This window comes from Temnothorax curvispinosus, unplaced genomic scaffold (assembly GCF_003070985.1).
Source record: "Temnothorax curvispinosus isolate PA1 unplaced genomic scaffold, ASM307098v1 QBEX01001516.1, whole genome shotgun sequence".
NCBI classification, from domain to species: domain Eukaryota; kingdom Metazoa; phylum Arthropoda; class Insecta; order Hymenoptera; family Formicidae; genus Temnothorax; species Temnothorax curvispinosus.
This window is the reverse complement of record NW_020211296.1, coordinates 123,661-135,518: the sequence shown is the minus strand read 5'-3', so window position 1 is coordinate 135,518 and position 11,858 is coordinate 123,661. Positions and strand designations below refer to the sequence as shown.

General features: G+C 38.7%; 2 protein-coding genes and 1 non-coding gene across 6 annotated transcripts; 1 reads left to right on the top strand and 2 right to left on the bottom strand.

Annotated features, from left to right (window-relative positions):
- Positions 1-291: 291 nt before the first annotated feature.
- Positions 292-4,010, bottom strand: LOC112465834 (60S ribosomal protein L3). Its single transcript, XM_025033590.1, has 8 exons — positions 3,924-4,010; positions 3,347-3,539; positions 2,758-2,926; positions 1,957-2,092; positions 1,679-1,865; positions 1,161-1,363; positions 732-887; positions 292-547 (listed from the first exon to the last, which is right to left on the bottom strand). Exons 1-8 carry the CDS (start codon positions 3,924-3,926, stop codon positions 350-352), a joined length of 1,245 nt encoding a protein of 414 aa, XP_024889358.1. The 5' UTR covers positions 3,927-4,010; the 3' UTR covers positions 292-349.
- On the bottom strand, positions 3,610-3,685 carry LOC112466072. The gene has a single exon (XR_003042096.1). It is a non-coding gene; the product is annotated as a small nucleolar RNA U43 (small nucleolar RNA).
- Positions 4,011-4,098: 88 nt separating the features above from the next.
- On the top strand, positions 4,099-11,346 carry LOC112465843 (nuclear distribution protein nudE-like 1-A). Of its 4 annotated transcripts, none has more exons than XR_003042072.1 (9): positions 4,099-4,620; positions 4,897-5,129; positions 5,421-5,711; positions 5,785-5,921; positions 5,985-6,167; positions 6,668-6,789; positions 7,207-7,415; positions 7,701-7,768; positions 9,589-9,603. XR_003042072.1 is itself a non-coding variant. In XM_025033609.1 (7 exons), the coding sequence occupies exons 1-7, from the start codon at positions 5,044-5,046 to the stop codon at positions 9,644-9,646; spliced, it is 945 nt and encodes a 314-aa protein (XP_024889377.1). In that variant the 5' UTR covers positions 4,627-5,043; the 3' UTR covers positions 9,647-11,346. The 4 variants fall into 4 exon arrangements, 1 of the variants encoding a protein (XP_024889377.1); XR_003042073.1 differs by lacking the exon at positions 4,099-4,620 and adding an exon at positions 4,627-4,767; XR_003042071.1 differs by lacking the exon at positions 4,099-4,620 and having other exon boundaries at positions 4,627-5,129.
- The last annotated feature ends 512 nt before the right edge of the window (positions 11,347-11,858 follow it).

Sequence of the window (11,858 nt, the reverse complement as noted above, 5' to 3'; positions counted from 1 at the left end):
ACTAAAGAATCAGATTGGCTGTTGCAATAGGTCCAAAAAATCTGAATATGTAATAAAAAAATAAGTTTAAAATTCAAAAATAGTTATAGTGAAAAGAGAAATTGATTTCATAACTGCTGAGAACGCATAATTTCCTTTTCTCAAAAGGAGCAATATTCTTGCGTCAAGAATCCCAAGATGTATTTTAAATAATAATTAAAATTAAAACAATGATTCGTTATTTAGAGCTTCGAATCCGTCTCTTCAAAGGATATACAGGAGAAATGTGTGAGAAAATGATTAAAATTAATCTAAGATTTTTAAAAATTTATTTTTTTTCTCTGCAAATCGTGCACAGTAGAATATGGATTTACTGCGCTGGCGGGGCGGTCGGCACGCCGACGGTTCGCGCTTCTTCCTCGCGCAGACGGTCCTTCTTGAGTTGTCCCATGAAGGACATCTTGTCGACGGCGGTCTGGAAGCGACCGTGTCCGAATTTGGAGCTGGTGTCGATGAACTTGAGGTTGATCTTCTCCAGCGCCGATCTCTTGGTGTGTACCAACAAGGACTGTAAAACACGTTTCCACGTTATGTAACTTCGCTCATATAAATATCGATTGATGTAATGTCAAATATTTAATCAGTCCTATCATAAAACTATCATGGTTATCAACTTTGTATAAGGCTCTTTAGAAATGCATCATGAGTAAAGTAGAACGATGTATCGTTTGTCCATTAATGTCACTCCTTACCTTCCTGAGCGTGATCACGCGCTTTTTCGGGCCCATGCAGCATCCCTTGATCATGATGAAGTCATTGTTCACTTCGCCATAATGCGGGAAGCCACCCATTGGCGTGATGCTCTTGTCTGTAAGATCATACTCCGTCGATGCGTTGTTCTTCACGATCTACAAAATGTAAAAAGACGTTGCGATAAATATCAATCCCGATCAATAATTTCGGATGAAGAATTCATGAAGTGTTAATAACAGTGACTTTGTAACTTGTCTTGGAGGCCTAAAGCACTAATGTGAATTATGCGTCAGGTACTATGAGCAAGTAACGATTATCTCGCCTCTTTGAAAGTTAAGAATCAATCTTTTTCTCGTGTACCAAAGATCGACATAGGGAAAGAGGCACGACAGATAACTCGGATCCAATGGATCCAAAGCGATAATTACCTTGCCGTCCTTGGTATGGATGCCCTGTCCAATCCTGTAGATCTTCTTGTTCATCTCGGTACGATGGTGGTAGCCTTTCTGACCAGCACGTGCGACGGTGAAGGACACGCGGCTGGGATGCCACGCGCCGATACAGGCGACCTTTCTCAGACCCTTGTGGGTCTTGCGCGGCAATTTCTTCGTATGCCACCTAGACGTGACACCTGCAAGAAGCGGGAAAAACGTCAATTTTTTAAGAATCACCCACGCTCGTCGGACAAGAGAGCCAGATTCGATTCACAGTTAGTATTTTCTTCTTCGGTAAAGGACTTCAGTAGGAAGGCAGCATGGTATTATCCTCAAGATAATCAGATAAGTGCACGTCATGCTTTTTTCATCATATAGTCCTAAGTGCTTTCTTGAAAGCATGCTTCTCGGGATGTGTGTGCCGGGGGCAGGGCGCGGAGGGTGCCAAAGAGCGACAACTCCGGGGGGCAAACAGCACACACACGAACACATACATATGTGTAGAAACGTACCTTTGTAGCCTTTTCCCTTGGTAACTCCAATTACGTCGATCATCTCATCGGCAGCAAACACGGTATTGATAGGCACAGGTTTCTCCAGATGCTCGCGCGCCCACTGCACCTTGTCCTCGATAGTGCCGCCGTTCAATTGGATCTCCATGATATGAGCTTTTTTCTGACGCTGCCTCAACAGCTTCATCTAAGAAACAATAAAAAGATCAGGTTAATTCTTTATTATCAAGTATATCTTTATTTCACAATCTTAATACTTTAACATCGTCGCATCGTACCTGAGTATGCGCGATGATACGAACGACGCTGCAGTACTTCTTGATCTTCTTGAGATCCGCCTCGATGGACTTGCGGCCGAGGTCGTCTTGCCATTTCTTCGACGCTTTCGTAAATGCCTTCTTCTTACTCTTGTACCTGTCGGAAAATCAATTGCAATGCCCGTCTGTGCACGTGTCCTACGCCACACTTGGGTATCTCTGTAACGTGCCAGTCTCATCGTAATGAGCGGAGACTGGGCACATTTCTTGGACCAACCATATTAAAAACTTTAACGGCCATATCCAAGCGATTACTCTCATCGTGCGAGCGGAGAGCTGGTGCGATAATTTTAGTATCCGTGTAGGTAAAATAATAGCATAGTTTTTTAAAGAGAAGAACTGTACCAGGCATGGTTTGTCTCAATGGTCACTGCCCAATGGGCTCCAAAAAGTCTATGGAATATACCTTGCTTCCATGCATTCTGCGTAAACAGAGCACAGTGTTTCTCTTCGACGTGGCAGTTTCGAGAACTTACTGCATTAAAGACAGCTCTCGCACTGCAACCCAGACGGATCAACGTGTTTCCACATTGATCAACGTCCAAGTTAACACGTCGTGAATTTCAATATCAATATAAACATGTGTACTTGTTCTCGACCATTTCAAGACCTCTTGTTTTAGCTAAACTTTTTGCACGGTTCATTTTTCCTCTTTTCTTCACGTTGGAGAAAAAAAAAGAGAAAAGATGAACCGTGCAAAAAATTCAGCAAAAAGAACAGATCTTTAGATACACATAGCAAACGCGGATGGTCTCTACTAACCAGTTCTTGTAGAAACGCCTGCGGCAATCCTCCGACAGATGCTCCGCCCAGACAGTGGCGAGCGCACGAAGTCCATGCGGCGTTTCAATGTATCCGACAAGGCCAACAACGATCATCGGCGGCGTCTCAAGGATAGTAACTGCCTCCACGATCTCCTTCTTATTTACCTCTGTAAAAGAACAGTTGATATTTAGAACATGTATAAAGTAATAAAGAAACAAGCTCATTTTGAAAAGGGACTGTACTAGGTATGGTTTGTCTCAGTGGTTACGGCCCAATGGGCTCCAAAGAGTTTATGGAATATACCTCGCTTCTATGCATTCTGCGCGAGCAGCGCACAGGGTTGCTTTTCGACATGGCGGTATTGAGAACGTACTGCATTGAGGGCAGCTCTCGCACCGCAACCCAGGTGGATCAACGCATTTCTGCATCGATCAACACCCAGGTTAACACGTCGCAAGTTTATATGCATTGTTAATAAAGCATTAAATGCAAGGAAAGTTTAATACACTTAAATCCTATTGTGATTAAGTCTTTAATAACTTTATCATAACATTAATTAAATTTTTTTCCTGTAATAAATACTCACTCGAGCCAGGACGATCAGCTTCTCTCACGACGTGAGTCATACCGGCTTTGTAGCCGATAAAAGCGGTCAAGTGCACAGGCTTGCTAGGATCATCCTTCGGGAAAGCCTTCACCTTTCCGCGATGCCTTTGGGATCTCTTCTTTGGATAGAACCCCATCGACCCATGTCGAGGGGCGCTAAACTTCCGGTGCGACTGCAACACGAGATGCAGAATTTTCAGACGCGTGGACCAAGCACGCGATCAAGTTTTTTCGGCAAAAAAGAAAATCAGACCGCCCTAGAGTATTTCGTCAAGGTAATTCAGACGAAAACCATAAACTTTATTATCTAAATCATCATTTAGCGATATAAATCGCTTCGAGGCGTCGCACGAGAAGAGCCATGTGCTCGTAAAATCGTCTCCCAGTTGTTATCGCAAAATGCAAACGATACCGTCGATATTAGTTGTAATATATGTTTTAAAGTTCGAAGAAAATATTGAAGAACACGATTGCGTAGCTTTAAGACGCCGATGCCGAAGGAAATTGCAAATTTCGTTGGATTCGTAGATCTCTCACGCCGCACGCGTTCGACTTACCATGATGTCGTTGACGAAGAAAATGGAGGAAGCAAGCCTCAACGACCGGCTTTTATACCGGCTAAACACTGATTCAAACCTTAGAAACCTGAATTCTCTTTGAGAAAATTCTTGGTTTTTTCTAGGAACTTTTTTTAGCTATCCCGCATTTGATTTTCGTCCGCCCTGTGCACATGCGTCTAGATTATTTTCGTAGTCACAGGCCGCCTGTTCCTTTGGCGTCTTTAAATTACTCCAAACTTCAGACCGGACAAGAATTCTCGAATTTCTCCTAGCCAAACGTTTATCCGGTTCATCTCACGCTCACGTATTCCTTTGTATATTCACGCTCGTTCTCGCATTCCTTTGCATTCCCTTTAACCTATCCGCCCACCATATTGCGCGATCTTTGAGCCCGAGTCAGCGACCGAGCACTCGCCATCGGTGCCTGCGACAGTTCGCGATCAAATGTGAAAGTCTGTAGTCACCGCGATTGGCCTCGATATCGTCGAGTACGACGCGCACCAGGGGATCGAGTGCGCGTGCTCCACGCGAGATACGAATCGACGACATCCGTTGAAAGGCGCCCGTCTCGCTATCTCTCTATCCTATCCTCTCTCTCCCTCTCTCCCTCCTTTTCTCGCCGTCAGTGCACCACCGATTTTTCTACGCGCCTGCCTGCACCACCTCGCCAGCCAGTGTGACTCATAATAACACGGTAATGACATTAGCGTTACACGCGACTACGTCTCGCTCGCGGAGTGATTGCCCAAGATCCGTTCGTCCGCGGGACGTCGAGAGCGCGTTCGAGAGCTGTCCCCGATACCTGTCGGCCGATCCCCTACGACTCCGAAAACTCTCTGCCGTGAGTGGGATTCCGAGGGAGAATCGCAGAATGCGCTTTCGACACGCTCGAGACTAACGGCTCCAACTGTAATGCTGAACGAAAAGTTTTTGCTTAAATGTTTAGACCTCTCCTTGATTTGTATCTTAGATCAAGAGGTTTCGTCACCCCTGCCTTCTCGCGGGATGTCAGCGTGCAGCACGTGAGAGAACGATTACATCTGTAGCATCTCGGAGACGTTAGAAGATCGGAGTACAACGGGATTGCACACAGCCCTTTGTTCATCCACAAGGAGCAATGATGGATTTAGATCCACCAGAATTTCTGTCAAAGGACGATGAGATCCAATATTGGATGGATCTTGCGAACCAACTGTTTCAAAGGTATATTGTTTTTGTTTCGAGCTTCAGCGACATAAAATGTAAGCTGTTGGCGTCAATGCAACAACGGTTATCACAAGATTTGTATCTTAAATAACTTAACAAAATCAAATGAAAAATGCTGTTATTTTGCAGCCCTACACAATGTTGTTCTATTCTGAGATTTTTTTCTATGTGATTAGAATGCAAAATTTTATTGCAGCATTCTTTGTACACAGTAAACATAATAGAATTTACTATAACGATTTCTTTTTAAAGTAAAATACTTAAAAATATCGTTTATTAAAATCACAGGAAAGATGATGTCGAGCGAGAACTGGAAGAATTCCAAGAGAATTCACAGATGCTGGAGAAAGAGCTGGAGACCTCCTTAGAGCAAGCGGAAAAGACGAATAGGGAATTGAGACAGAGAAATACGAGACTCGCCACAGAAGTCGAACAGTTAAGGACGCGACTAGATCAACAGTCTGCGGATTGCGCCATGTTCCAGGGAAAGGCGCAGGATTTACAGCAACAACATGAGCATCTACTGAAGTACATCAGAGAACTCGAACAAAAGAATGACGACTTGGAAAGAGCACATAGGTATTTCATATTTTCTTATTAAACTACGTATTAATAATTTGACGGTTAAATAAAAGCTGTATTTCTCTTATAGGATAAATAGGGTTACGGAAGAGGAAATAGAAGCTAAGTTTAATTTAGCTATAGAAAAGAATGCCTTGCTCGAATCGGAACTCGATGAAAAAGAAAGCCTGAAAGTCATAGTGCAAAGACTGATGGACGAAGTTAGAGGTAATTGATAATCCTTTTACTTACATTTAACACAACGACAATTAATACTCTGCGATATTTTAGACTTGAAGCAGGAGATACAAGTACACGAAAGACATCACGCCGATAATAACAAGTCTGCTGAAAGAGTTCGTAGCATCGTCGATAGTAACAAGCTACAGGCCGAATTGGAGTCGAATTCACCCGCGAGCCAAATAGTCCCACAAACCATACCTCAGAATAATACGACGACTTCACCGATAAAAAGTAGGTTGTGCAAAATTTTTGTTAAGGCAAAGTGCGTTTTTCATTTTGCTTCGAGAAAGCGTTCGTCAAAATTGATAAATGTGACAAATCATGCAGATGTCAAAAAGTGCTTGAATGGTTAAGAAGATAAAAGTATGATAACCGTGTAGTACCTACTGCAAAAAATGAAAATTTCTAGAATGAGTATAGATCAATCTCTCTTTCTATAATCTTTACTTTATTATTTATCTTGAAATATTTAACCATTTAACAACTTGTGAAATTAAGAAGAGATCAAAACAATGTGCAGTATGCATTGATGTAACTAAATAAATATTTTTGACAGTATTTTCTTTTCCTTTGTTTTGGCTTCTCCAAAAATTCTTTTGATATAATAAAATTATATAAATCTAATGATAGACATAAAAAATTTATAATTTTAACTACTTTAACAAATTTATAATTTTATTTCGCTACAAATGATTTAAGTCATTCATTTTTATTCTTGTGTTTTTTGCTAGTTGGACACGGGATGGTAGGGGGTGTTATTGGGAACAACAATAACAATGTGAGCCAACCATTGCCACCCTGCACTAGAATACTGGCTATGAATATGATCGGTGACCTCATGCGAAAAGTCGGGGTAAGCATATGCAATACTTTGATAATATTTCCTTTACTACACTCATAGTTTTCTAAGCTTGAAGCATGGCTTGTATGTTTTTCTGTATCTTTACGCATAACGTAAATGAGTCTGTTTTCTATTGCTGAACTAGTGCAGCCAATTCAGCAATAGAAAACAGACCCCATTATACCCTATATAGTTGCTGTATATGATTTTAATGGTACAAAGCAATTATTTGTGTTGATATGGATTCAGTTTTTACAGTCAAGTAGTCGTTTAAAAATACTATATCGTAATTAAGTTGATAAAACGTATAATTATGTGTATATATGTAACATACAACAAACGTAAATATTTCCTACACATTGTAAATAAGTCGGACTTGATTTGCACTTGGAGTTGGGAGGTAGTGTGATGTAGCTGGCATTTTGGTAGCTTGACAGGTGGGTCTGTATGAGCTGTAGGAGAATAAAATGCACTTGTCCGGGCGGAAAAATATCGAATACCACTTCGTCTACTGGCCCATCGGCGGCCCAGACTCACGCGTCTCCTCAGTGTATAAGGCAACAACCTAGACCGACCGCGTGCAGATCTTCGTCGTGATTTCTCATCATTAAATTATTTTGCATCTCCTTAAAGAGCAGGTCTCAATATTTTATTTTTTCGTTTATTACAAACGCTTTTGGTCATCTGCGTTTCATTATCCTGGTTTACGCATTACCGAATATTCCACACCCATATTTAAGTATTAAAACAGTGACTCCACGCGCACCTAATATTCCTGTTGATCTAACATTTGTCACAGCCTTGTTAATCCAACATTTGTCGCAATCTTGTCAATATAACATTTGTCGTACTGTCTATCGTAGCTCTGAAGATATCATTGAAAAGTAACATATTTCTCTAATCACAATTATTCTTCTCTACAGGCGTTGGAGAATAAGCTGAACACGTGCAGAAACGCGTTTCGAGAAGATCAAGTTCGCGATCTCTACAGGTAACACAACAGTCACGTTTTAATCATGTTAAATTGTGTTGTTATATTCCTGTTTTATCATACTCACTGCACTCACAAGTAAATATGATGTATTTATCTTACTTTCTTTTTTATCGTGCCGTATACAATCAGTCTCGAAAGCACATTCTACGATAAATTTCGAAATTCCGAACAAAATCACATGAAATCATATGGTACACGATATACTCACTGACTTAATCGTACTTATTGTTAGTGTAACATGTTGGTTGTGTTTCGATTATTCTTGTTACGGTCAACGCCAAGACCTGCAATTTATATGTATAAATATATATATATATTTAAGGCTTTTTACGCAATATTACGTAGTACTGATCTTCCTAGAATATTGAGACGTTTTTTTTATAGAAATAGATGTCTCTACTTGATAGATGACTGCCCTTATTACATATAACAAAGATTCTTTATTTTTAATTAAATTTAAATTAAAAATTTATTTACATCTCGTGTTGTATTAATCTTAATTTGCTCACTTATGACTATTTATAATATGTTGCTTCTATATTATATATATGTATAGGAAGTTTATAGCTTGCTTATGCTTCTTAGATCACTGTTAAAACTAAGTCTGCAAGCAATTAATGACAATGACGTAGTATTTTAATTACTTGTATATTTTCTAAACGTGTTGTGCTACGTTGAGTATGTTCAAAAATAAACATTTTATTATTTCCTGGATTAGAAGCTACATGAAGGATCTAAATTTTATTTCATCAAATTAAACATTTATTTGTGTGCATATTTATTTCCCGAGATAAATATGTACAATGATTCTTTATACTTGTGTTGCATGCACAAGAAAGATCTTAATGCAAAGTGCAATAGATAACATCTCCCTCAGTGTTTGAATTTTTACATACAAGTATAAATTTGAACATGAAGTAGTTACAGTTAAAATATACATATGATATACACACAAGAATACACGTGCGTATATAGTCTGTTTCTCTCAATCACAATTCGTTTCGTTCCATTGAAATGATAGATATGACTGCGTATTTTATTGCAATGTTCAGCTTGCTAACGGATAAATATTGCATAAGTCCTCTAGAAAGACTCGTTGCAGGAAATAGAGCAAGTCGTTATCATTTTTATAATTAATGCAACAGCTAAATCCCGCGCGCGTGTAGACGAGGATACAGCCAAGTACAAAATGTTTTAAAATTGTGAAAAACTGTGGTAATAAGCTATACATAAACTTAGCGATAAAATGCGTGTACATAATGTATATAGACGCTAAGCACCACGGTACGTGCAATTACATTAAGAATTTGTTTCGGTCCTAAAATAAAAATTGTAAAATAACAATGCGCAGATGCGTGTTTAAACAGCTTTGAAACAGTGTTCACGTACGTTGTAAAGAATGCTTCTTTTTACTTATTTACTGCCATATTGAGTCTATCAGTCTATGCTGACGAGAGATTATTTGTGGCTCAATCTATATAATTCTGTAAAGAAGTATTGACAGAGACAATGTACATACCGCACAAAATACGAAACGCTACACTTGTGAGTCCCTCCTTGCATGAATTAGCTACCGTTATTTTTGTTGCATCCTTACGTACGGTATGACAAAGACGTCATTATTAATGTTACGTTTCCTTTTAATACATATATGTCAAATTAATTTTAAAATTGTACATTCAGAGAATCTATGCACGGATGTTAAATCACAAAATGTTGATTTTCGCAAATACTCGTTCGGTATATTCTTTTTTTTTTTAAGCACCAGATAAACGTAAAAATAATATAACGAAAGATTGTTGCGTCTGTTCAATTAGAGCTAGACGACAGGTCCGAAGCCCAGCCACAGGAAACAACAATCACATTCGATTGTAAGCGAATGTAATGGAAAGGACATAATCGCAGCGATCATATGTCCGTACGTCACGTTGCAATCCCGATGTTAACGTTAATCGGAAATTTTCTTAAGTGGATTCGAGTTTCGTTAAGTTAGTCACCGAGAGCTCACGCAAGATTTGGAAGGCGTCGTCGTGTCTCGGCGTGAAAAATTGTTTTCTGGTATATAGGGACACAAGATAAATAGATCTTCATGTATTCCTCGGACGTATGAGTCTCCCGGTAGCGGTACTTCAGGCCGCGTCAACGATACTTGTCGCGATAGCTTATTAGAAAACATTGTGTAGAATTAATTATAACGGCACGTCGATGAATCATCGCTATCATCGCATAATATCCGATTGTTCCAAGTGTGAAGTGGATGTCGAGTGACGACTGTAATTATTGCGGGCGATAGTTTTTCAGCGATACCGACAAACGTCGTTAACAGGGAATGTAGTACCGCTACGGTATACCGTGTCTCCGTTCAACATTTTTGTCACAATAAATGAAGAATATATTTTATTATAAGAAAAGGAAACTCTTGTCGCCGTGTAATAACTGAAAATATATTAGTACTGACGACTTTTCAATCGACTTCTCCACTATGCTAATGTTCAAGCCTACTACGCTACATTAATATAATAAATATATGTGATTGCCACGCGCGGCAACGTATAGCCGTGTAGCAAACGATAATTGATTGTCATGTAAATATAATAAAAAAATAACAAGATAAAAGTAACAAAGTATCGTTACTTGTATATCCGAAGAATATTTATATATCTGAATCAGGTACTCTTTTTCTCTTTGCATCAATCGCCGTCGAGACGTTTAGTGATTTCCTTCTTCGACATCGCGCGACACTACAAAAGTCGCTTAAAAAAGGAAATTTGTAAGTAAATATACGGATACAAGAGAAGGGTTTGAGACAATAGGATATTAAGCCACACGAAAATCTTGGTGCTCGTGCTCTTTTACGAAATCGATGACCTCAATAAAATCTTGCATTCCCGCCGGGGGTGATGTTAAGGGATAGGCATAGATGTTGCAAAATAAAATAGCTTACGATTCGTAGAATTCTTCCTAAATTATTCCTTCGTTAAATTTGTGACTTGCTGTATTATTGCCTCGAACACTTCCCGTGTATCAAGTATAAGTAGCAGTGATGGCAAAATTATTATTTATTAAAAGCGAAATATTTGTGACGTTTGTAGGTAATTACACAAGTAATAAGTAATTTTTGAACTTAATAATTAACGCGTAGGGTATAGTATATAATTTGTATTTACCATTGTCTATAAATAATTAGTGCGTATACTTTGTAAAAATGTGTACTTTTTAGCGCTTTAAACGTATTTCTAAACATACATAATTCTTCTATTTTTTTAATATTCTGTAAAAATAAAATTCTTCAATTGGAAAAGTAATTACTTTTTCGCGACGACCGATTAGATCGACTCCAATAATTATGTGTATACAAACACATGCGTTTATTATAATATATACAAAGGCTAGCAAAATGCAATTGTGCCGAGTTTACATCCAAAGTTTAGTTCTTTAAACTGCATTACAAGAAAAAAAAAGAATCGTCGGCCAAATATATAAAAAAATTGTTATCCTGAATAGAAAATCATAGTCTCGAATTGTATTATGAGAGAATGTGTGAATTTCGATCAATAAAACCCCTATAAATTTAATGACGTACGTGTTCGTAATTCAAACGTAAATCCACACTTAAACTTTCACAGGCGATTATTCGGCTGGAGTAGTTCAGACAAAGCAAAGGTAAAAATCGTGCGAATTCAGATTTATTTACGAAATGCGTTTATTTTTACACAAATTTTTACACAATGCTTTAGGTGATTCAAAATGATTCATGTAACTCGAGTACAATCAGAGATCTAATATGTTAAGCACTACATTTTGGGTCGCTATGAGGGTGTCTTACTCTAATGCACACTTTTTTTTCCGAGTACTGATAACGATATAATGACATTGTTATAACATTAATGACGGTAAAAGGGGGTAAATAATGAAGGGAAAGAAAACGCCAACTAACGATGTCTAATCAAAACTATTATTTAACAAAACTCAGCGTAAATCAAATCGCGTAAATCCGTGAATATCCACCCGGTATACATATATGTGAAAACTGAAAAGCCAAGTGCGTTGAGGTTCCAAAAGAAAAAAAAAAAAAAAGAAATAAAAA

Coding starts and splice junctions, on each gene's coding strand:
- LOC112465843 (XM_025033609.1), top strand. CDS start 5,044: ATGATGGATTTAGATCCACCAGAATTTCTGTCAAAGGACGATGAGATC. Junction 5,130..5,420: donor GCGAACCAACTGTTTCAAAG/GTATATTGTTTT, acceptor TTAAAATCACAG/GAAAGATGATGTCGAGCGAG. Junction 6,168..6,667: donor GACGACTTCACCGATAAAAA/GTAGGTTGTGCA, acceptor GTTTTTTGCTAG/TTGGACACGGGATGGTAGGG.
- LOC112465834 (XM_025033590.1), bottom strand. Junction 2,927..3,346: donor AGCTGATCGTCCTGGCTCGA/GTGAGTATTTAT, acceptor GTTCTTTTACAG/AGGTAAATAAGAAGGAGATC. Junction 1,866..1,956: donor GTATCATCGCGCATACTCAG/GTACGATGCGAC, acceptor ATTGTTTCTTAG/ATGAAGCTGTTGAGGCAGCG.